Source organism: Canis lupus, chromosome 4 (assembly GCF_011100685.1).
Source record: "Canis lupus familiaris isolate Mischka breed German Shepherd chromosome 4, alternate assembly UU_Cfam_GSD_1.0, whole genome shotgun sequence".
NCBI classification, from domain to species: domain Eukaryota; kingdom Metazoa; phylum Chordata; class Mammalia; order Carnivora; family Canidae; genus Canis; species Canis lupus.
The window spans coordinates 24,427,850-24,452,039 of record NC_049225.1 but is presented as its reverse complement, the minus strand read 5'-3'; the positions used below and the strand labels follow the sequence as shown (position 1 = coordinate 24,452,039).

The following is a 24,190-nucleotide window of genomic DNA, read 5'->3' as shown; positions in this document are numbered from 1 at the left end:
GGGTTCAGTTCAGGTCAGGGCAAGCTGCCAACCTAACAGGACAATCAAGCCCCATCACATACTATCCCTCAACATTTCCTGATGAAGGCACTTTGATTTCCCCAAAGCACTGATGATTTGCTAGCAATGGCAAAAACAATGATCTTTTGGGATCAAAGGGAAATTCAGTGCTTCATCTTGTCTAGTTCTAGAATCACTTTTGCTTAGTCCTGTACACTTTGATGTGTCTACACATCCAAATAATCTTAGGATCACCGGCACTTGTGTCTTTGCCTAAAATCATCCGAAGATACAACTCGTTCCCAGCCATTCCTCTTTTCAAACAGACCTCTAACAATATTTCTTCTGCACGTTGCTTCAGTTGTTCCACACTTGAAACCTGGACTTAAATGTTTATCACACTAATAGATTCCTTTTCTCTCCACCTACCCCTTGCCCCAGATTCTTTCTTTCTACAATTTCCTCACTTCATAAGACAGAAAAATACATATCACCAAAGGTGTAGAAATTTATTTTATTTTCTCCAGATAAATTCTCCCCTATGACAAGGTATAGAATAACATATATGAATGATGAGTAATCCTAAATTTAGTTTATCCCGTAAAACAAGAAAATGGTTCACCTTCACTTAGCTGAAGTTACAACACATAACTGGGTATGCAAATGGCAGTGACCATTTTATATCTAGGAAATCAGAAAAAGTGATTATCTTTTCCATGGGTCACATGCTGAGCAAGTAACAGCAAAAGACTTAGCTATCTTAAGCCCCGCCGGGATGCAGTTACCTCAGCAGAATATCACTGCATCTGATTTATTACAGAGTACTCTGAGGAAGACGTTGGCTCTCACTTCCCACTTTCTTCATCCCTTCAGATTACTTAAAGAAATATAACTTTTATTTAAATACCATGTACAAAATAATTACCTGTACACAAGTTGTATAATGTTATATTGTGCTATTTTCCTTAATTCTGTGAGGATGAAAAGTAACTTAGTAGTGGGCTGAGATTTGCTATGTATCTTCAATACTAAGATAAAATTAAAATTATACCGGGCACATTTTGGCAGTTAGTATAAACCCAGCATTAACAGGATACATGCTGAAAGATGTTTGCTTCCGAGGCCTCAGTAAAAATGAGTGAACGGGGGCCTACATCCAAACTAATGCTTCAACTTACCTCTGATTTTGACAATCGTCATTATCAGTTTGCATTCTGATTGCCTATGAATAGGAACTTCCCTAACACTGCTATTAGAGACATCCCATTGTAGGGTCACCTTTCACTCTGCCTTAGTATGAAGTTGGCTTGGAGATGGCCTTTGTTCACCTCCTCTTTATCAACTGATCTCTCTTTTGCCACTCCAGGATAGTGAGAAGGGATCTAGGTGCCTCAATCTGAGCTAAGCTGGCAGGGTAGAGCAGGATGGCTTTTCCACCCATTCCTTAATCAGTTGGTGGGCAATGGCTAACTTGGGGGGCAACCAGAATGTCCCATTCTGTTGCTGAGTATATGGATTATTTCTCCTCAGGGCTGTGGCCACCTCATCATGACTGAACCAGCCAGCTGCCTCTAGTTCTTTCAGGTTCACCTGGATCTAAAAGACATAAAAACAGAATGTAAGGCTAGGAGCTACAAAATTTAGGATACTTTGGCCAAAGGTGAGAAAATGTTCCCAGAACTGAGCAATACCTAGGATCTATGGGCTGAGAGATAATCAGTTTTAGCTATTATGCAGAAGCAAAAGAGGGATAATTAAAAGGTGAGAGTTAAATATATTGTTTTAAATAGTGTAAAAGAAAAAAGTGCATTTTAAAAATCCTAGAAGCACAAATACTGAAATACTAAAGAGTGGTTAACAGTGAGGTGTAATATATAAATAATTCTTGACTAACTTGCAACTTAAAAAGAACATAAAATTACTCTTCTCTAAAGGATAAGGGATAATTAATGATTATCAAAAGCATATGGGATGCCTGGGTGTCTCAGTGGTTGGGTGTCTGCCTTCAGCCCAGATCCTGAAGACCTGGGATTGAATCCCACATCAGGGTCCCTGCATGGAGCCTGCTTCTCTTTCTGCCTGTGTCTCTGCCTCTCTCTCTGTATCTCTCATGAATAAATAAATTAAATAAAATATTAAAAAAAGCATAGTATCTTCTTTGTAATGCACACTGCAACCACAGGAAGCTGAGACAGATGAGATATTATTCTATGCAAACCAAAACACAATAGACTTTGGCAAGTAGTGACCACACTGCCATCTATCAGGGATGCTACAGAAGAGCAAGACGAGGCTGGATAAGACAATGTCTAAATCCCTTTCGACCAGAAGTTCCTATGATTTCATATAATTAGTCCCCAAAATCCTAACAAACTCGAGCAATAAGACCAATCCTGAAAGCAGTCACTTACTTTGATATACTTATTGTATGCCTACTCTGCTCTGTTAAGTCCTGATGAAAAATAAATTGCCACATGACTGAGATACATAAAAAGAAGAATAGTAACTGCGTTGGCACTCTGAATTTCCTTGGAGATTGTTTCCTTTACAAGATTGCAAATTCCTTAAGGGAACAAATCATGAGTTACACATCTTCATACAAGATAGACAGTGATGGACTAGACAGGTGCCTACTGACCAACTTGAGTGAAGCAAAGGGAATATCACAGCATAAGGGAAGCATGAGAACTTACCTCTGTCTGCCCTGGTTTCACAGATGCATGACAAGCAATCATGAGTGAGCTATTAGGAAAAGACCAGTGCTGGGATGCAGAGTACTTCAGTCTTTCCAACTCCAGTCCCACCTCTTCTGCAACTTCTCTCCGGACAGCCTCTTCCAGACTTTCACCTATAAGCACTCAGATTAATTCAGGACAGCCCTGCAGCAGGAAGGGTGATATAGATGCCCATTTGTGAAAGGAGCACAAAACTGGCTCCAAAGTTTCATGAAGTATTCTTGGGAAAGCCTTAAATCCCTGAGCCTCTACAACAACAGGACTCAAGTCTGGAGTTGAGTGCTGACTTAGTTAGTTAGTGAGAATGCAGAATAAGTGACAAAGAGGCTACTGCTGACCTCAACTTTAATAAAATTCTAATGCCATGTTTTACATTTTGTAAATTTTATCCCACTAGACTGAGGAAAAAGAAAAACCTATAACGAATTCTAATTAATACAATGCATGCTGAAATATTTAGGGAGAAGCGTACTAATGTGTGCGAACTATACATCAAAGAATAAAATGAATTGATGGATGGATAGATCCGTGATAAAGTAAATGAAGAAAACTGTTATAGGATCTAGGTGGTGAATGAGTAAGTGTCAACTGTATAATTCTTTCAGCTATGCCGTATGTTTGAAAACTTGCCTGATATTGGAAAATTCTAATGCCAGAAGGCAGTTTACTTGACTTGATAGGGAACTGTATGCTTCAGACTCAAAGCACAACAGCAACAAAACAAAAACCTACAATTGTTAAGCCCTTGTGTCCTCTGGGCATCTGTGCATGCCCTAAACCTCTTACCTATATCACAAAAACCTGCCAAGGCAGAATACATTCCCTTGGGAAAGGAACTCTGGCGGGCAAGCAGGCATCGGGTCCCATCCGACACCAGAGTGATCACCACAGGAGCCATCTGGGAAGAGGGGATGGAAATTCGAGTTGGGGCCTGTTAATGGGATGAAGGAGTGGATAACTAAGGGAAGCCTTTTAATTATATAGGCCTCTACTACTCCCTGGGCAGACTAGCACACAGTCTTCTTGGATCACTGTCCTTTTAAAGTAGTGCTTACCTGTGGATAATAGATGATCTTACTGGAAGGGCACACGCGCTTGCTGCCAGCCACATTTTTCTTGGTGGGCTGCCCACTTCTGCTACAGAACTGATGAGCATCATGCCAACGGAGAAGAGCCTGAGCCTAGGAATACAAAGGTAGGCTGATTTCATTTGGAGAGGACGTGGAGCTCAGATATAATCAGGCTGGGCCTCGTATTGGGAACAACTCAAAGAGAAAAGCTAATTCCTTTCCAGCTCACCTACTTTACTCAGTTATTGACTGTTTGAACTTTAAAATAAGGAAACTATCTGAACATACTCCTCTAGCATCTGAAATATGAATAAAAGGAAACGTATTTTAAATGTATTATGAATTATTTAAAAATTTAAATGTATTATGAATTATTTAAAATACATATATATATAGGGGATTCCTGGGTGGCTCAGTGGTTTAGCACCTGCCTTTGGCCCAGGGCATGATCCTGGAGTCCCGGGATCAAGTCCCGTGTCGGGCTCCCTGCATGGAGCCTGCTTCTCCCTCTGCCTGTGTCTCTGCCTCTCTCTGTGTCTCTCATGAATAAATAAATAAAATCTTTAAAAAATAAAAAAACACATATATATTAACTATTATAATGAGTGCTCCATGTACTTATGACCCAGCTTAAAAATAAGACATTCCCAATAGAGTGAAACACCCCAACACATACGCCTCCCCAATAAATGTAGAATTTTTATTCAAATAAAAATGTTTAGAGATGTCTTTTTAGTTATTCAAAATTTTTTTTAGATTTTATTTATTCATGAGAGATGCAGAGAGGCAGGCTCCCGATGCGGAGCCTGATGCAGAACTTGATCCCAGAACCCCAGGATCATGACCTGAGCCAAAGGTAGATGCTCAACCATTGAGCCACCCAGGTTGCCCTTATTTTTTTATTTATTTTTAAAGATTTTATTTATTTATTTGACAGAAAGAGCAAAAGCAGGGGGAGGAACAGAAGGAGAAGCGGGATCCCCACTGAGCAGGGAGCCCAATGTCAGGCTTGACCCCAGGACCCTCGGATCATGACCTGAACTGAAGACAGATGCTTAACTAACTGAGCCACTCAGGGACCCCAGAGATGTCTTTTTAAATTAAATGAACAACCAGAAGCACTTTAGCAAGTGAAGTGTACAGCTGTGAGGATGTCATTAAAGCAATACAGAGTAACTTCTCATAGGAGTAACATAATGATGTATATGTATATGTCATTAAAAATATGAGGCTGATAGATCATACTGCTATAGATATGCATGTCCTGGGCAGCCGAGGTGGCTCAGGGGTTTGGCACTGCCTTCAGCTCAGGGCGTGATCCTGGGGACCTAGGATCAAGTCCCACAACAGGGCAGCCCCGGTGGCGCAGCGGTTTAGTGCCGCCTGCGGCCGGGGGCATGATCCTGGAGACCGAGGATCGAGTCCCATGTCGGGCTTCTCTGCGTGGAGCCTGTTTCTCCCTCTGCCTGTGTCTCTGCCTCTCTTTCTCTCCCTGCATCTCTATGAATAAATAAATAAAATCTTAAAAAAAAAAAAAGTCCCACAACAGGCTCCCTGCATGGAGTCTGCTTCTCCCTCTGCCTGTGTCTCTGCCTCTCTCTCTGTGTGTTTTCATGAATAAATAAATAAAATCTTTTAAAAAAAGATCTGCATGTCCTTAGAAGAAAATGGTCCTGCCAAAAATAAGGGCAAAAGAAAGAAGAATAAGCAGTCAGCCTACAGCATACTGTCCTGCCAAGGTTTGTAGGAAGGACTGTGATCTATCTGCAGAAGACGACATCAAATGTCATTCTAGCCTTGTGCATGCATGCCATATATTCACCCGTAAACACTGCTTTACTAAATTTCCTACAAAACTGAGAAGTCAGAATCTACCGTGGTCAGCAAGGAGGCATCCTTTGTGTTCAGCTGAAATAGAGCCTTCCTCAGATCAGTGAAAGAGCCCTTGAGTTCTATCTCCATTTCTGCTTTCTGTAAGGAAGCTAGAAAACGAGAACAGAGGATAAGATGAAACAAACACTAAACTTTGCCTTCAGGCCCCTCCCTCTCAAGTATGCCTGTTAGAGCAGTCTTTCCCAAACTCACCTAATAATACTCAACCAGGGAAAATAAAAAAAAAATATGTAGGTTCTCAAGCCTCTACATAAAGTTTCTGAACAGCACGTGAGTGAGGCCCAGAATTTTTATGTTTCAACAAGCACTAGGTAATTTCTTATTTTCAGGCAAATTTGAGAACTATCAGAGCATAGTATTTCTCAAGATCCTCTTCAGAGGGGTGCCTGGGTAGTTGGGCCGCTGAGCCTCTGCCTTTGGCTCAGGGTGTGATCCTGGGGTCCTGAGAGTCCTGCATCGGGCTCCCTATGGAGAGCCTGTCTCTCTCTCTCTCTCTCTCTCTCTCATGAATAAATAAATAAATCTTTTAAAAAATATATCCTCTTCAGAGTAATATTTGCATTAACCATACACTATCCCTGGAAAAGAGGTAAAATGGGACCTCTAAGCTCCTATCTGCATTGCATTCCAGCATCATTACATTTATAACCAGACCTGAAAGAGAAGGAAAGCCTACTAGGAGCCATGAATCTATACCCAATTGGTTCCCAAATGCAGGTCTGAGGACCCTGAGCCACTGCATGGTAATATGTTTACTCACCCAAGGTAAGAATGATGTCATGAATTTTTAAATGTTTCCTATGAAATATTTAAGAAATATAAAATGTATAAAGGTACAGAGAGTAATACAATGAACATTTGAGTACCTACCACCTAGCTTAGAAAGTATTAAAATGTTCTCTATTTTTTTTAAATGATGACGACGGTAAATCACGACGGTAGTATTTTTTTTTTCTTAATGTCCTAACTTAAAAAAAATACAAGGTTGATAACCTTTAGTACTCTCAAAATTTTCTTTGAAATTATGCTATTGCGTGGAATTCCAAAGTCTGAGCACTACTGGGAAATTCCCATTAGGAATAATGTTCTATACCATTTAGGGAAGAGGAGCTATTTAGACCTAGATCCAGAGCAAACCATGCTTCATGCTGTTTGGAGCATCCAATCAGTACCGAGTCTTCTATTCTTTGTGTGTCCTGTCCAAACTTAGCCAGGAGCCTTTCCAACTCTAAGAAACAGAAAAGGAGAAGGGAAGAAAACAAAGGCTTTCATTAAATCACGAGCAACCAGGCAGCCCCGGTAGCGCAGCAGTTTAGCGCCGCCTACAGCCCAGGGTGTGATCCTGGAGACCCTGGATGGAGTCCCACCCACATCGGGCTCTCTGTATGATGCCTGTTTCTCCCTCTGCCTGTGTCTCTGCCTCTCTCTCTCTCTCTCTCTGACTCTATGAATAAATAAATAAAATCTTCTAAATAAATAAATAAGTAAGTAAGTAAGTCACGAGCAACCATATTAACCTTCTAGGAAATCATCTACTTCAGCTTGCAGTAGGTATACCTGCTTCTAGCTGCTGCCTTGCAGCTAATTAGCCATGTAATCTTGGTCTAATAATTTAACCTCTCTAGACCTCCATCTTCCCAATAACAACCTGAAGGGTTTAGACTAAAGAAGGAACTCTAGCTGTGTAACATTGTATTCTATGATTGTATCATGAAAGGAGCATATCCCCTAGTTCAAAAGATACATGATAGTTAATGTAGTATGGCACTGAATAAAAGTATCATGCTTAAAATGCTAGAAACCAAATCAGTTACATATAATTTAGTCTCCAGATTATGCTGAGTGTGTGGGCTAGGGTAGACTATTCATCCAAGATCCCAGGTCTGTATAAGACATGTGCTGTACATGGAGAAAATCTGTCCTCCTGTGCATGAAGGACTTATATTTGTTTACAATGCAACATAGCATTGCCTTCTGATGGCATCCTTATATTCTTCTGCACTGCTAGGAACTACCTATTCAAATACTCAACATCTGACCCATGGAAGAAATTCATTGAAAAAAAAAAGAAAGAAAGAAAGAAAGAAATTCACTGGCTTTGTATTTAGAAGTAACTCAGTGTATAGTGACATCATATACAACTGAAAGTTGGTACTTTGAATGCCAAATCCCAGTGGCTTATATATCTCTAGTTATATACCCTAAAAGAGTTCTCAAAACAAATTAATTTTAATTCACTTTTAATTTTGACTCTTCTAGAAGAAATGAAGCCATGATGCAAATCCTAGACATTAGAACAGTATGCAATTCCATGGAGGCTTGGAAATCACTGGTTTAAGCAGGGTTTGGCTTTATAAGTCATGTGTTCTCGGTCTCAACTACTCCACTCTGCCACTGTAGTGCAAATACAGCCACAGACAGTATGAAAATGAATGAGCATGGCTGTGTTCCAATAAATATTTACAAAACAAGAGGTGGGTTCCAATTTGGACAGCAGTTTCAATGACCCCTAGTTTATCACCAAATAATATTTGGGCAGCTCAGGTTTATACACTCAATAATCAGTAGAAAGAGTTTGAAAAATCTGGACTCTAAAGTTGAAGGATTCTTCTCAGGGATCTGATATAGATGAAATTCTGCTTAATTGCCACAGCCTGGTCTACTCTACTGGTCCTCTTTGGGCTTACCTAGTAGGCTATACTGGGGGGCCTGGTACCGTTGTTCTGATTTCTGAAGCAAAGGAGCCAGACTATGAAAGAGGTAAAATGCTCCTGTCTGCTGGGCTGTTTTACATGCATCATCATCTTCTTTCAGTTCAAATAAATACCTGTATTTTGGAAATAATCAAAGCATTACAAAACCACACTTAATTACTTGTACAGCATTCATCTTTCAGAATTCTGTCCTTGCATCCCTCTCCTATCACAGTTATTTCACTTATATCCTAAGTGGCTCTAAAAAGGATTTTAGTTCCTTCCTTTGTGCTACTTACTGTACATCTGGCCCATACCTCTGTGGCTGCACTTATACTATTTGTTAATTTGTCTGTTTCCCCCAAAAAAACTATGATCTCCTTAAGGGCAAGGTCAGCCTTAGTTCTGTATCTCCAGTAATTAGCATACTGAATGGCTCAATTCAATAAATAGTTATTGAATTGAACTTCAAGGGTAATAAATATTTACTGAATTGAACCTCAAGGTACTTTGCCAATATTATGCTGTGAGGCAAGAATTTACATGCAGTGGGGTGAAAGGAAAACAAGTACAGTGATAAAACATCAACCACAAAATCCCTAGAAATGGGAGCAGACTTTATTATTGCAGATAAAGAGCAAACACTATACCTTAAGTAACACTATCATTCAATGTAGGGATGATAAAGAGCAGATTTTACCTTAATACATTCCTGCCTCCAACACTAGTCCCCACATGGACACCCTTAGCTCATTATCTCTACCGAAGAGACTGCTGATGGGAAATAAAGCCTATACTTGACCACACTTATTTAATAAGTATAATATCTTCAATAGCCAAAATACAAATGTGGAAAACACAACATCCTATCATTAGTTTATCTAAGAGAAATAGCATTGGATCCAGTTCTAGGCTTTTCAAGCACCTTCATTAAGATTAATTTCAAGAGCCTTGGAAACCAGGTCAGGGTCCATGTGATTCAGGGGGTACTGAATGTAGATTCTCCTTCTGGAGCCTTAGGGATAACCATTTTTGCCTATTAAAAGCCCTAAACAGACTCAGATTTATGGCAGATTTTGTCACTTATGTAGCCATCACAGTTTAAAGATATTTTCTGTAGGATCTGGGAGCTTTTGTAATACCAACAGAGTTAGCTCAACATGAAACTACAAAGCTAAATGATAAATGTGCCCCAGTGGCATCTTTAGGAACCTATTTTTGACTGTATGATAAAAGGGGTCACAATGAGCTCTTTATAAACACAAGACCAAAGAAACTTGAGATTTTAATACTCAGGGTATTTTTAAACTCATTATAAGTGACTGCAGCTTCCTGGGGCAAAGACTTAATGCATGTCAAAGGAGGGACCTGTGCCACTCAGAAGTTACCAAATATAAACAATAGAACAAACACTGCTGCCTTCCTAAAAGAACAGTAAGAGTGGTACAACCTGTGCTTTGCCCTAATGACCCTAAAAAGCAAAACAGCTACAAAAACACCCAGGTTAAGGTCTTAAGCCTGGGGCCTCATTGGAACTGGAACCGAGATCCCAAAAGCTCCTTACCTTCTTGATCAGGAACACTAATTTTAAAAATTCATTTCCCCCTTTAGTCATAATAGCAGGGAAACAACTCTAAGATTATCAGACTGAAGCTGTTGTTTTCCTATTTAAAAAAATAAAAAGTCATCCCATAAAAATCAGGAAATACAGTTAGTAATTTGTTCAAAAAAGGGAAATCATCAAGAATCTCACCATTCAGAGATGATCACTGTTCACACCTGGGAATTCTCCAAACTATTTATTGTTTATCTGTACATATGTAGGTATATTCAGAATCATGCCTTTTTTCTTTAACATTCTTTTCACACCATCTTCTTTATTGATAGAATTTCATTCTAAATGATTGAATGATTTAATTCTAAATGATTTTTTATTCATTTTAAAACCACTTTAATATAGCCATTTTTAGACTTCTCAATAATTGTTCCATAATTCAATTATTGTTCTTAGAGTCTCAGCCTGAGAACTACAAATAACCTAAATTCCCAACAATATCTACTCTAAGTACAGCAATTTTCTTTTCTCACTCTTGTCCATGTAACACTGTATGCTTATGTGCCTTTTTTTTTTTTTTTTTTTTTGCTTATGTGCCTTTAAATTTTGGACTAGGCACTCATGTTTGGCAGAGCTTTTCATGTACAAAGCCCTGGTTATGGGTATATCTCTTCAGAGGAGTTTTACATTTGCTTCTGCATAGTGCCCAAGGGTCTTATAAGTCTACAACTACTACTTACATTATTTTCCTGGGTTGGGGTTTGGGGACCATAACACAGATGGTACAAATTTAAACCCCAAACTATGGGAACAGTCTTGTGATTTCAAATTCACAGATTTCAAATTTGCCCAGGCTATGACAAAGAAGTCCTTTACCATCTTCCTGTAGTGCTGTAGGTTTTGGGTTTTTTTCTGGTCTACCTTTAACTAGTAGTTTAGTTCCTTAGGGGGTGAGGGGTGAGAGAATTAGAATTATCTACCTTATTTTCAGGAAACTTCATGAACTATTATTATTCAGTAGAGTTTTTAATTCCATCATAAAGGTGTGCCATCATTTAATTAATCTCTCCCTTACTGTTGATTCATCCATTCAACAAGCCTCCGATGCCTACCATGCACCAGGTATTGTTTTGTGCACAAGGCGTACCACCATGGGAAACACAAAGTTATTATCTTAATAGAACTTAATATTTAAGTATGTTAGATATTTTAGGTATATTTGAATTTTAGTTAATTTAGAATTTTTTCAATTATAAATAATTTGCAGTGAATATCCTTATATGTATATCTTAATCATGCATCCTTAATCCTCAAAATAGGATTTTGAGATATCTGTATTTTATAATTTGGTGGGCCAAAGAGAATAATCAGAGCTCAGGTTGGTCACAACTCACCGGGTCTTAGTGACATAAGTTGACAGCAGCCTATAACACCAAAAAGATTTTTTCCTGCAAGCAATTCCACAATACAGGGACATTGTCAGGTCCTTAGAGAAAAGAGGAGTTAAAAAAAGAAAAAGTCATAGTATGCAATTTAAAGTAATGAATCACCAAGAGAGTTATACTTTAAACCAGAATAGGATTACTTTTTAATATTAAGGAAAGAGAAACTGAATAGGAGTCAGATGATCTGGCTTCTAAATTGCATTTATATCGCTAATTAGCTATGGGAGTTCAACTTTTCAGTACCTCAAAATTGAAACTTGTTCTGCCTACCTAACAGGTTATTGTGAGAATCCACTATCTACAAAAAATATATGTTCCTTCTTCCATATTGGAGGATTGTTGCTAGAAGGTAGCTGCTAAAAAAAAAAAAAAAAAGGTAGCTGCTAAGCCACAGTCTACATTTCTCTCTTATATCTAAGCAGGGCCAAAGGTAGGTCTTAACAATGGAATGTGAGTGGAAGTGATGTATCTCTCCTAGGCTGAATCAGCTAAGAAGTAGGTATACCTAAGGGGCGCTTGGGTGGCTCAGTCAATTGAATGTCCAATTCTTGGTTTCATCTCAGGTCCTGATCTTGGGGTGAGGGGATCAAGTCCCACATCAGGCTCCTTGCATGGAGACTGCTTCTCCTTCTGCCTGTCTCTCTGCCTCTCACTCTGTGTCTCTCATGAATAAATAAATAAAATCTTAAAAAAAAAAAAAGTACATATGCCTTCTCCATTCTCTTTCCTCCTTCTGCTTGGAAGACTCTGAAATAGCAGAGTCATTGAAATGGAGAAGCCTGGATCCTTGAATCACAACCTAGAGAAAAGCCACCTGCCAGGGCACGTGGTTAGCTCAGGGATTGAGCATCTGCCTTTGGCTCAGGTCATGATCCCGGGTTCCTGGGATCGAGTCCTGCATGAGGCTCCCTTCAGGGGGCCTGCTTCTTCCTCTGCTTATGTCTCTGCTTCTCTCTGTTTCTCATGAGTACATAAATAAAATCTTTTTTTTTTCCATAAATAAAATCTTAAAAAAAATGCCACCTGCCAACTAAAGACACCCCCACCCCTGCTTTGGAATATTTATGAGTAAGAAATAAACATAAGCAACTAAACTTTTGAAGTTTGTTACAGCGGCTAGCATGACTCTAATAGACCAGGTAAGACCAGGAGTGTCTCCAGAATAATGGGGCTAAGTTTCTTAGAATATTTGAAAACTAGAGTCCTCTGAGAATGAAGTAAAAGGAATCCTATAGATAAGAAAAATATAAAAATCATGGCCTTTTGGACAACATCTCAAAAGGCAGCTATGCAAATCTACATGAATCTAAGGTATTTTCTATTTTGTGTATCTCATTGTGAGAGAAAAACAATTCTCTATATTACAAATTCATTCTACAGAAGATGATTCCTTTTAAATTGTATACCAGTAAGTATTTTATTCCCCATGAAAAGTACATTTCACATTGGCAATAAAAGTCAAGAAGTTCCACTGAAACGAGAAAATCAGTACAGTTAATTAACCAACCACCCTTTTAACTGTGCCCAAGGGAAGCAAGCTTTGACACTGAACAAATTACTGAAGAACATCTCTAGTTTAGGCTTACTTCTTGGTTGCATAATTATGAATCACTGATGACTAATCCTTGGATAGTTTTGGCTATAATCTATGTCCTAGCCAAGGGTAAAATATATTTAGTAAATGACATTCAACAAAAAGTGCTTGTTGAAAACTGACTTTATGCAAGGTCCTTTAAGAAAACACAAAAATGTACTAGATGAAAAACCTGTCAAGGGACTCTAGCAGGAGAGAAAAAACAAAACTAGCTTTCCCAGAAGACAACATGTGATATGTGGGTTATAAAGCATTCTAGGAGAATATTAAAAGCGTAATTCCTACTTTAATAACCCAAAGACTTGTTGATACACTGGAAGAAATGTGTTTACATTTCTCATATATGGATATGTCATATGTATATGTCTCAGGTACAAACTCTGAGAATATAAGTTGGTGCAATATTTGGGGGGGGAGCAATTTGGGAATATCTATCAAAATGTTAAACAAACATCCCTTTCACCTAGCAATTCCACTTCTAGGATTTTATCCCGAGAGGGAAAGGATATGTATAGGAATCTTAACTGAAAAGTATGTTAAAGGGGAATAAAATACAGCTCTTAAAAATAAATAAAAAGGGGCTCCTAGGTGGCTCAGTTGGTTAAGTATCAGACTCTTGGTTTTGGCTCTGGTTATGGTTTCAGGATCCTGGGATAAAGCCCTGCGTCAGGGTCTACACTCAGCAAGGAGTCTGTTTGGTAGTCTCTCTCTCCCTTACCCTCTCCCTCCCACTCTCTCTCTCTCTCAAATAAACCAAATCTTTAAATAAATAAATGAAGATAACAATGGAAACATTCATATATAGTAACAGGGAAAAACATTCACAATATATGATTAAGTAAGAAAAGCAAGTAATATTTGGTTTACCATGATCTAATTAATTTATAGAGGAAAGGACATGGGGGAACCTGAGTAGCTTAGTGAGTTAGGCATCTGACTGTTGATTTCCGCTCAGTCATGATCTCAGGGTTGTAGGATTGAGCCCCATATTGGTTGGTCTTGGCATGGAGCCTGCTTAAGATTCTCGCTTTCCCTCTCCTTCTGTCCCTGCTCGCCCCCACTTCTCTCCCTCTCTAAAAAAAGACAGAAGGAAAAGGGCACATACATATCAGTAAACATAAATTATATATGTATTTATTTCTTTTTTTAAAGTAACTAGAAGTACACATACCAAATCGTTAACAGGTGGCTAATTTGGAAAAGTGGGATGGAGAGAGGAGTTGAAAAGGGTACTTATAATTTTTACTTTGCACATTTCTGTATTTAAAAAAAATTCTAACCATATGTATGTACTCCTTTTACAATAAAATAAGTATATTAAAAATAGTCTTCCTGAGACTAACTGCATAATGAGGCTAATTGGAAGCCATTGTTCTCAGGAGCACCTCGCCAAATTGCCTGGGAGACCAAAGAAATTTCTTTGGTGAATTCCTTGAATCCTGAGAGTCAGGAGCTGTTTGGTTGCAGCTTTACCAACTAATCTGTGTGGCCCACTGTACTTGACTGACTGCCGGCTGTTTTGCCTAGTTTCTGTTACTAAATTAACCTTAGCCGGTTGTAGATTATGGTGGTCTGCTGATTCATGGGATGGTGGTCATAGAGCTTGTAAAAACTATAGTCAAGCTCTTAATGCAGCTTTGAAAAAATATTAACAATCAGGAGAAAACCAGGCTTATTTTAACTGAGAATTTTATCTTCGTTGGTACAGTCATAAAACTAGTAGATAAAGATTAGGTCTAATTCCTTTTTTGAATGGTCCCTTGTATATTTTTATTATACATCTTATATAAAAACAGTATAGAGATTACTGAAAAGTCAAAGAAGAGAAAATGATTTCCTTAAAAATCAGCTGTAACTGTATTTTTCTCTTTTAAATAGGTCGTTTAAATTATAAAATTAAGAGAATTACATTACAGGATCTCTAAAAAAGAGAATTGTGAGGGCATCCATAATGTGGCCACATAAACATAACATAATTTCATATGTGTTTCCTAATCTTTTTAGACATACAAATTCTACATATTTGTAATCAGAGGACATATTTTTGTCAACTTGTTTTCATGAAACACATCACAAGCAGTTTTCTATGTTTTTGTACAAGCTATATAATTTTTTAAGCTGCAAAATACTACATTAAGGTAGACATCCTTATTTTTCTAAACATTCTCAATGTATTTTAGACATTGGCTATAATTATTTTAAATTATCAGAAATAAAATACCACTAAATACCTGTGTGCTGATATTTTCAGGTTGCTTCTTTAAATTTCCCAAAGTAGAATTACTGGGACAAAATTCAGTTTAAAATCATATGGGTCTTCTACACATTGCCAAACTTTCAAGAACTTTCATTTTATATTTCTTTGATAACTATAGAGATTGAAAGTGTTTTGAGATTTAATAGATCTAGTTCCCCTTTTGCAAACTGTTTGATGTCCTGTGCTCATTTATTTACTGTGGTTTTGGCCACTCTAGATTTTAGAATCTCATAGGACATTTATTGTATTTTCCAAAATATCACGGAAACACATTATAGGAACCAACTGTTATATGTATTTCTTTTCTTTTCTTTTTTTAAACTTTATCTATTTATTCATGAGACAGAGAGAGAGACAGAGACACCAGCGGACTCCACACAGGGAGCCCAACGTGGGACTCAATCCGAGGTCTCCAGGATCAGGCCCTGGGCTGAAGGCGGCGCTAAACCGCTAAGCCACCTGGGCTGCCTTGTATTGCTTTTCTTTGTGAAGCAGCCATTCAGAAGGAACCTCAGTACAAAAAAAAAAAAAAAAAAAGAAAGGCTCTTTTAACAATGAAAAAAGTGAAATTACTTTAGAATGAAAATATAATTTCTTATAACTCCATGCTATTTAGGAATCTAATGCAGAGAAAATGTGTTACTTTTTTCTAACTGGTTTGTGATTTTTTACTCTCTTAAGGGTCTTCAGTGCGATGTTTTATTCAAAGTGTATTGGCTTAAGGTTTCACCTTTAGCAAACATGCTGGAAAACAACTGGTAAACCTGCCATGATATTCAAATCCAGCTGCTCAAATGCCACATTTCCAACAGAATCATTGTTTTTGTTTAAATTGGCAGCTATTATTGTATTTTATTCCTGAGAGCATGCTGGGGATAAAAGTTCACTATTCACAAAATAAGTCTTGGAAGAAAATACTAGCACCGTTATTCTTATGTTAGATGACGAGCTCAGGCCTGTTTTGTTTATAGGGTCTGTGTGTATCTCCAAACCAAGGAAGGGACAGGGAAGCAAGCAATTAAAGAGACTCAATTTTATTCTGGGCTCTGTCACTGACTGAATTTGTGATCTGGAGCTGTCACCTAACTTTTGGAAGCTTGGTTTCTGTCTCACTTCTCACAGGGGAAGGAAGGAAGGAGAGAAAATGGATCTAAAGTATATTATAACCATGTCAGGTTTTCACATACTTAATTCTCAGATCTGTAAAATCCTTAAATGTTGGAATTGTGTCTTCCCTATCTATAGCCCCTAGCACTGTGTCTATCACATTGTAAAACACTATCAATGAGAATGAATGAATTTATCCCATTTTACAAGTGAGGAAGATAAAGCTTTAACTAACCTGAAATCATAATTTAGAAAGCAGCAGTTTCAAACCCAGGGCTATCTGGCTCCAAAACTCATGTTTTGATGAGACATACATGGGAAAGCACTTTTCAACATTCATTTATAATTTATGTCTGATACAAAGACTGATAGAGATGAAAAATAATATTATTGTTACCAAAAACTATTCCATGAGGAGGCAAGGCTGTTAAGATTAACCATTTCTCTCAAGGCCCTGTACTAAATAATTCCCACATTTCTCATCCTGTTCGTCTTAACAGAAGAACAATTACTTTAGAAAATACGACCGCATGAAGCAAAGGCCCACTCCAATCTCTGTGGTTACTTCTTCCGAGAAGTTTGGTAGTGTTTGAGAGAGCTCTTCAGTCTGTCTATTCATTACTGTGGACTCAGTGGAATGGGGAAATACACAAAACTGAGGCGCCACTGGGATCCAGATTTCAAGATCTTACTAAGCAGCTTTATGGTTTCCTTTCTTAAAAAAAAAAAATGTTTCCTCCCTTAATTCAAAAATAATGCAGGCACACTGCAAAGTCAGCAAATTCCATATTTAAACGACTGTCCAAGAAAGTACCAGAAAAATATTAGCTTTAGTTAAAGAGATAGTTCCTGAGTTATGATGCAAAACCGTGTTCATTCCTTAGTTTCTCCAAGAAGGAGGAGACTAAGCTAACATCACAAAATGCTGTGACGGAGAGCTTTTTTTTTTTTCAAGTTTTGATTATGCCTTCCCATAAAATCCCTCCTGCTCTTAGAAGCTCAACAGTTTTCTGTTCCGCTGTACTCACTCTGAATTCTGTTGGGGGAGGGCGACTTCCTAGGCCTCAAGATTATCTGCAGACACCAGGGAACTCCTAATGTTCCTGGGAAGTAGGGCTTCCCCCAGAGGGACCGATCCTGCCTCCGCCACACTTCCCAGAATCTCCTAGAGGTGCACTCTGGGAAATGTAGTTCTGTTTTCATGCTAGCTGTTTAGTCCTACAATGTTTTTTTTTCTTTTCTCTTTTGTTTTCTTTTTTTTTTTTTAATAAATTTATTTTTTATTGGTAGTCCTACAAACTTAATCACGGTTATAAGCATGTTTTTGCCACACTTCCCAGAATCCACCTAGAGATGCACTCTGGGAATTGTAGTTTAATCCAGAGGCACGTGGCTCTCCACTCCAACTGCAAAGTTAACCATAATTGTCAAAAGCATGATTTAAGATCTTCTAAATCCATTACCAGGAAATCTACAGACCCTGTCTTTGGAGTAGCTGTAGATTCACTTTCGAATAACAAAAATATAGTCATTAAACCCATCCCAGTATACAAAAGGCATATTTTGCAGGGGAGGAAAGGGGCAGGAATTTAGATAACTTTCATCCTTTCTGTATCTCTGTCTCTGACTGCCCACTTTAGAATTAGCTCTAACATTTCATGAAATTCTGACCATTTAAAAGGACCTGGCTGTGTCTAAATGTGTGTTAGAATGTGTCACTTGGTCAACCAGGGCAGGATTCCATGACTGGAAGCAGTCTCAGCAAAACTACTTTGGTTCTGCTCTTTTCTTACTATTAAAGTTGTTTACTTATAGGAAAAGACATTTTTTAAGGCCTTTCATTCAACATGTATGTATGTATATATGTATTAAAGATTTTATTCATTTATTTGGCAGAGAGAGAGCACAAGCAAGGGGGATCAGCAGGCAGAGGCAGAGAGGGAAGCAGGCTTCCCGCTGAGCAGGGAAGGATGAGATCATGACCTGAGCCAAAGGCAGAATTTAACCAGCTGAGCCACCCAGGTACCCCGATTCAACATGTATTTAATGGAACAGTTAATAAGCACCAGATATAGCAGGAGGAAAAACATGAAAATTTGTCTTCATGCAACTTACATGCTAAAGGAAGAAACAAGTAAATATACAATGTGTCTGTTTATAAGTGTTGAGGAGAAAATGAAGCAAGATAAGAGGAGAGAGGATTTTGCTATTTTATATAGGATGGCCATATAAAAGGTTTGTTTGTAAAGGTGATAATTGAATAAAAACACTGAAGGAGTTGAGGAAAGAAGCCAAGCGGAAATCTATGAGAAGAGATTTGTAGACAGAAAGAATTAGCAGATGCGTAGGTCCTGGGGAGGATGTGTAACTGGCAGGTCTGAGGAAAGCCTAAGACAAAGCATGATGATTAGAAATGAGGTCAAAGTGTAGCCAAGTATCAGATCACATAGGGCTTCACAAGTCTTCCAATTCTTATAGAACCAATGTAATGCTTTTGATTTTTACTCTGAGAGGGATGAGATGTTATAGAAGGATTTGAACAGGAGAGTGAGACAATTTGACTTACATTTTAAAGGAATTACTACTGGAGTGTGGTGATTAGACTGTAGGGAATATGGGTTGTTAAATCCTGAATATCATTGTTAATATGTAACTTGGTTACATGGGTAGGAAGAACAGTAATTCTGATTGTTGACCAGCCATTTCTTTTGGACCTTTCCATAACACATGAACCCAAGCATTTTATCAGATTGATTAATTTTCCTTAAGGAAGCACAGAATATTCTGAGGGATACAAGATTATAAAGTCAATAAATTCTAAAGAGATGGGGAAACATGCTTAGAGAAAGTTAGGGCTCTAATGATTTCTTAAAAAATCAAAATAACTATATTTTTGAGCAATTAAGTGTTAGGTGCAATATAATACAAATAATGCTATGATCTGAATGTTTGTGTTCCCTCAAAATTCATACACTGAAATAATAATACCCAATGTGATACTATTAGGAGGTGAGGCCTTTGGAAAGTGATTAGATCATAAGGGTAGAGCTCTCATGAATGAGTTTAATGCCCTTATAAACGATGCCCCCCCCCCCCACCACCAAAAAAAGGGATCCCTGGGTGGCTCAGCGGTTTAGTGCCTGCTTTTGGCCCAGGGCGTGATCCTGGAGTCCCGGGATCGAGTCCTGCATCGGGCTTCTGGCATGGAGCCTGCTTCTCCCTCTGCCTGTGTCTCTGCCTCTCTCTCTCTCTTTCTCTCTCATGAATATATAATTTTTAAAAAAAATTTTAAAAAGATGCCCAAGAACACTCCCTTGTTCTTTTTACCATGTGAGGATTTGAGAGAAGTCAGCAGCCTGCAGCCTAGAGGAGGGCCTTCATCAGAACCCAACCATGCTGGTGCCCTGATCTTGGACTTCCAAAATGTAAGAAATAAATTTCTTTTGTTTATAAGCTTCCCAGTCTGTGGAATTTTGTTATAGCAGACCAAATGGACTAAGACAAATAGAGAAGATTAACTGGGCATTTACTGCAGTCCAGGTACCAAAGTGTTTCATACATTATCATTAACCATGTGAACATCCTATGAGAGATGTATTATTATTTACATTTTACACATGAAAAAAAAAAGGTTAGAAAAGTCAGAAAAGGAGAATAAGGAGTGAGTGCTGGTGGAAACAGAGGTTTGGAGGGTTTTTTGAGTGATGAAAATGTAAAATTGATTGTGGTAATGGCTGCACAATTCTGTGAGCCTAAGAAATAAAGATCACTCAATGGAATGCACACTTTAAATGGATAAGTTATATGTTATTTGAATTATAGCACAATAAAGCTGTTAAAATATTCAATCAAACCATCAATTATGTTAAACAATCACAGTGCATGGTTAGTAAATACAACAAATATAATATAAATAACTATAACCTTCACAAAGTTTTTAGGTCATGATAAGGTAAAAATTATTTTTCCTCCAACATGCTTAAGTTTAAATCAAAGACAATGTGTAACCACGTAATAAGTTAATACTGTTTTAAGAGCAAAAATTTTTTTTAAAAAAAGCAAAAATTGAGCCCTAAATGGTTGAATCCCAGTCTAGCTTTTTTCGTGGTGAAAGTAACAATGTATTTATTTTTTTAAAGATTTATTTATTTGAAAGAGCACTTCCTCACTAGTACACCTGCATGGGAGGTGGGGGGAGGGGCAAAGGGAGAGGGAGAGAGAAAATCTGAAGCCCACTCAGTGCTGAGCTGAGAGCCTGAGGTGTGGCTCGATCTTACAACCCCCAAGATCATGACCTGAGCCAAAACCAAGAGTTGGATGCTTAACTAGCTGGCCACCCAGGCACCCTGAAAGTAACGATGTATTTAAAGATGTGTGTTTATTAATTCACTGAACAGATATTTATTGAAAATCTGTCATATGCCAAGCATGCTAGAATTGAGGTTACAAGGGTGAATAACATACCATCTCTGCCATCAAAAATTAATTATTCATATATATGTGTGTGTTTATGATGTGTGTGTATGAGAGAGAGCAAGTTAGCATGCAAGCATATGAGACAACGGCTCATTTAGTCAGTGTCTGGCCACTTAAGGGAATGGACAAGGATGAAATGTGTACCTGAAAAAAAAAAAGAAAGAAAGAAATGTGTACCTGAATAAACTTGGAGAGAAATTACTTCATTCTACTGGCAGGTTTTTTTTTTTTAAGATTTTATTTATTTATTCATGAGACACATAGGCAGAGGGAGCAGCAGGCTCCCTGTGGGGAGCCTGATGCAGGACTAGATCTCAGGATCCTAGGACCAGGCCCTGAGCCAAAGGCAGACACTCAACAACTGAGCCACCCAGGGCCTATCTGCTAGCAGGTTTATCATTAGATGGTGTCTCATTACATGTGGGACAAGAAAAATATTTTAGCAAATGGGTGGGAAGGGGTTTGTGTGAGGGTCCCTTAAATAACTTTCAAAGAGCCATTTTGAAAGAGCCCTATCTGCATAGCCAGTGGTGCTATAAACATTGTGGGAGGTCCTTAACCTTTCTCTTCAGGAGCAAAGTACAAAAGGTTTCCTTCTCCTCTACCTTCCTAAATATCCAATGATGCTTGACACACCAGTGAAACCAAGACCATACTCAGCTAAAAGACAAGATAAAACAGAAAAATTATGGTATACTAAGTTAAAAATTAATTTGAGTGCATGATTGTGTTAACATAAGGCAGTCACTAGACTGACTGGGTTTCTATTTCCTGTTAATTGAACTCTTATTCTCTTTGCTTTTGCTCCTCAAGCCCCTTATTTATTTTTAATTTTTTATTTAAATCAATTAATTAATGTATAATGTATTATTGATTTCCGAGATAGTGGTCAGTGATACACAAGTCTTAAACAACATCCAGTGCTCATTATATTACATGCCCTCCTAATGTCCATCAGCCACCTACCCCAACCGCCCACCCCTCACCCCCCCAGTGACCTTCAGTTTGTTTCCTATGATTAAGAGTCTCTGATGGTTTGTCTCCCTCTCTGATTTTGTCTTGTTTTATTTTTTCCTCTCTTCCCCTATGATTCTCTGTTTTGTTTCTTAAATTCCATGTATGGGTGAGATCATGTGATAATTGTCTTCCTCTGATTGACTTACTTCACTTAGCAAATACCCTCTAGTTCTCTCCACATTGTTGCAAATGGCAAGATTTCAGTTTTTGATGGTTGAGTAATATTCCGTTGTGTATATATACCGCATCTTCTTTATCCACTCATCTGTGGATGGACATCTGGACTCTTTCCATAGTTTGGCTATTGTGGACATTGCTGCTATAAACATTAACAACCCCCTTTTTTAAATGACTGTGAATAATTTCACTGTAATCACTAGAAGTTCCATCAGAAAATTGGCAGAAGTTAATAAAAATTACCAGTTTCAGGGCACCTGAGTGACTCAGTCAGTTAAGCACCTGCCTTCGGTTCAAGTCATGATCCCAGGGTCCTGGGACAGAGCCCCACATTGGGCTCTCTGCTCAGCAGGAAGCCTATTTCTCCCTCTTCCTCTGCCTGCTGCTCTGTTTCTTGTGCTCCCTCTCCCTCTCTGTCAAATAAATAAAATCTTCTGAAAAATTTACCAGTTTTATTATCAGTTAAAAAATCTGGCAAAAGACTTTCAATAATGAAGTATGACTATAGTTAAATAACTTTCACTTCTCTGGTGTCTTGTATAGTTTCATCTTTACCCCACTATCTAAAGAGTTTCTGAGTATTAGAAAAAATGTATATTGTATATTATTATACTCCCAAAGCAAATGTAATTTTTTCTGTTACTTTATCTGGTTATTTTGCTTCTCTAAGATTCAGTTGGAGATATTCCTAAATCTCTAATATTTTATAACATAAGGATTATCCAGATATATAATCATTATATTTTCAATGTTGGGTGAAAAGAATTTAGATATTTCGCCATGATTTACATTATCCATACTCTCTTTATTCCTACATTACAATGGAAGCTTGGGAGGTAGCTGTTATCAGTTATCTGTTGTAACAATAATGCTTCATAACAAACAATCACAAAATCATAGGCATTTACAAGTGTTTATTATTCACATGCTTGGAGTGGTTGGGGAGGTGATTCTGCTGATCTTGGTTAAGCTCATTTATATGCCTAGGAGTGACACACTGTTATATAATCTAAAATGGTCTTGACTAGGACAGTGAAGGTACATTGGCTCTGCTCCATATGTCTCTCATTTGCTAGCAACTAGCATGGGCACATTCTCTTGATGATGATGGCAGAAGGTAAAAACAAATGTGGAAATATGCAAACCCCACAAGAGATCACTCTGACTTCTGATACCAACTACAAGTTTTAGGGCTTCCCAAAACCATTCTCAGTTTTGGTAGAAGGACTCACAGAGCTTACTGAAAGCTATTACACTCATGATTATTGCTTAGTAAAGGGAAAGGATACAGATTAAGATCAGCCAAGGGGAGAAGCACATAAGGTAGAATCTGGGGTACCAAAAGTGGAGCTCCCATTGTTTTCTCTCCATACAGAATGCATTACTTTTACAGCATCAGTGAGTGACAATACATATAGGATGTTGCTGACCAGAGAAACCCACTTGAGCATTGGTGTCCAGAGTTTCTACTGGGGCTTGAAAAGCCCCCAAGCCCCCATTGTAAATCACAAATGCTGGGGTTGTGTCGACAACCCCTTTCATACTATTGGGTATGGCCAATCCCTATCCTAAATTACATTGTTAGATTACCCAGCATGCCCCCAAACCTCCAGGCAAACAAAGACACTCCTGTCAGTCATGAGATGACCTCCCAGAAACCAAGGGCAAAAGCCAGACCTCATTTTGGGCAAGGTAAATTTTTTTAAAGACATAGGTATGAATACAGGAAGTAGGGAAGAATTAGAACTATTAGTGCAACCAACCAAACACAGTAGCTCTATTAAAAGTATTCCTGAAATTGGTATAGGATATCAAACAGTGTTATTTAACTTTAGGATTGACTTAAGAACTGACATTAACCACAAACTAATTATAGATGCTATAAATAAGCTTCCTCTTTACCCCTTGTATCCGTTAGGATTAGAACTCATCACTCCATAATTTTTGGAAAGTCATTGAAACAGATCTAAAACTCATCAACTTTGCTTCTATGATTAAAAAAACCCAACAAGGGATCCCTGGGTGGCGCAGCGGTTTAGCGCCTGTCTTTGGCCCAGGGCGCAATCCTGGAGACCCGGGATCGAATCCCACATCGGGCTCCTGGTGCATGGAGCCTGCTCCTCCCTCTGCCTGTGTCTCTGCCTCTCTCTCTCTCTCTCTCTCTCTCTCTC

General features: G+C 38.3%; 2 protein-coding genes across 4 annotated transcripts in view; one reads left to right on the top strand and one right to left on the bottom strand.

The window, feature by feature from the left end:
* ECD (ecdysoneless cell cycle regulator) overlaps window positions 1–6,361 on the top strand; it is a 36,264-nt gene extending 29,903 nt beyond the window's left edge. The window contains exon 15 of one of the 2 annotated variants that reach the window (XM_038534313.1): window positions 6,330–6,361. In XM_038534313.1, coding sequence (XP_038390241.1) covers window positions 6,330–6,346 — 17 coding nt within the window. In that variant the 3' untranslated portion in view covers window positions 6,347–6,361. Of the gene's footprint in view, window positions 1–3,719; window positions 4,084–6,329 lie in introns of those variants that run through there. The other variant, XM_038534311.1, reaches the window with a different exon arrangement.
* NUDT13 (nudix hydrolase 13) lies at window positions 496–17,515 on the bottom strand. 2 transcript variants are annotated; one of them, XM_038534314.1, is made up of 9 exons: window positions 17,378–17,515; window positions 11,341–11,432; window positions 8,386–8,525; window positions 6,792–6,926; window positions 5,681–5,787; window positions 3,791–3,916; window positions 3,522–3,666; window positions 2,694–2,848; window positions 496–1,596 (listed from the first exon to the last, which is right to left on the bottom strand). In XM_038534314.1, the coding sequence occupies exons 2-9, from the start codon at window positions 11,421–11,423 to the stop codon at window positions 1,402–1,404; spliced, it is 1,086 nt and encodes a 361-aa protein (XP_038390242.1). In that variant the 5' UTR covers window positions 11,424–11,432; window positions 17,378–17,515; the 3' UTR covers window positions 496–1,401. The 2 variants fall into 2 exon arrangements, with proteins under 2 accessions (XP_038390242.1, XP_038390243.1); XM_038534315.1 differs by having other exon boundaries at window positions 3,522–3,633.
* Between the last annotated feature and the right edge of the window lie 6,675 nt (window positions 17,516–24,190).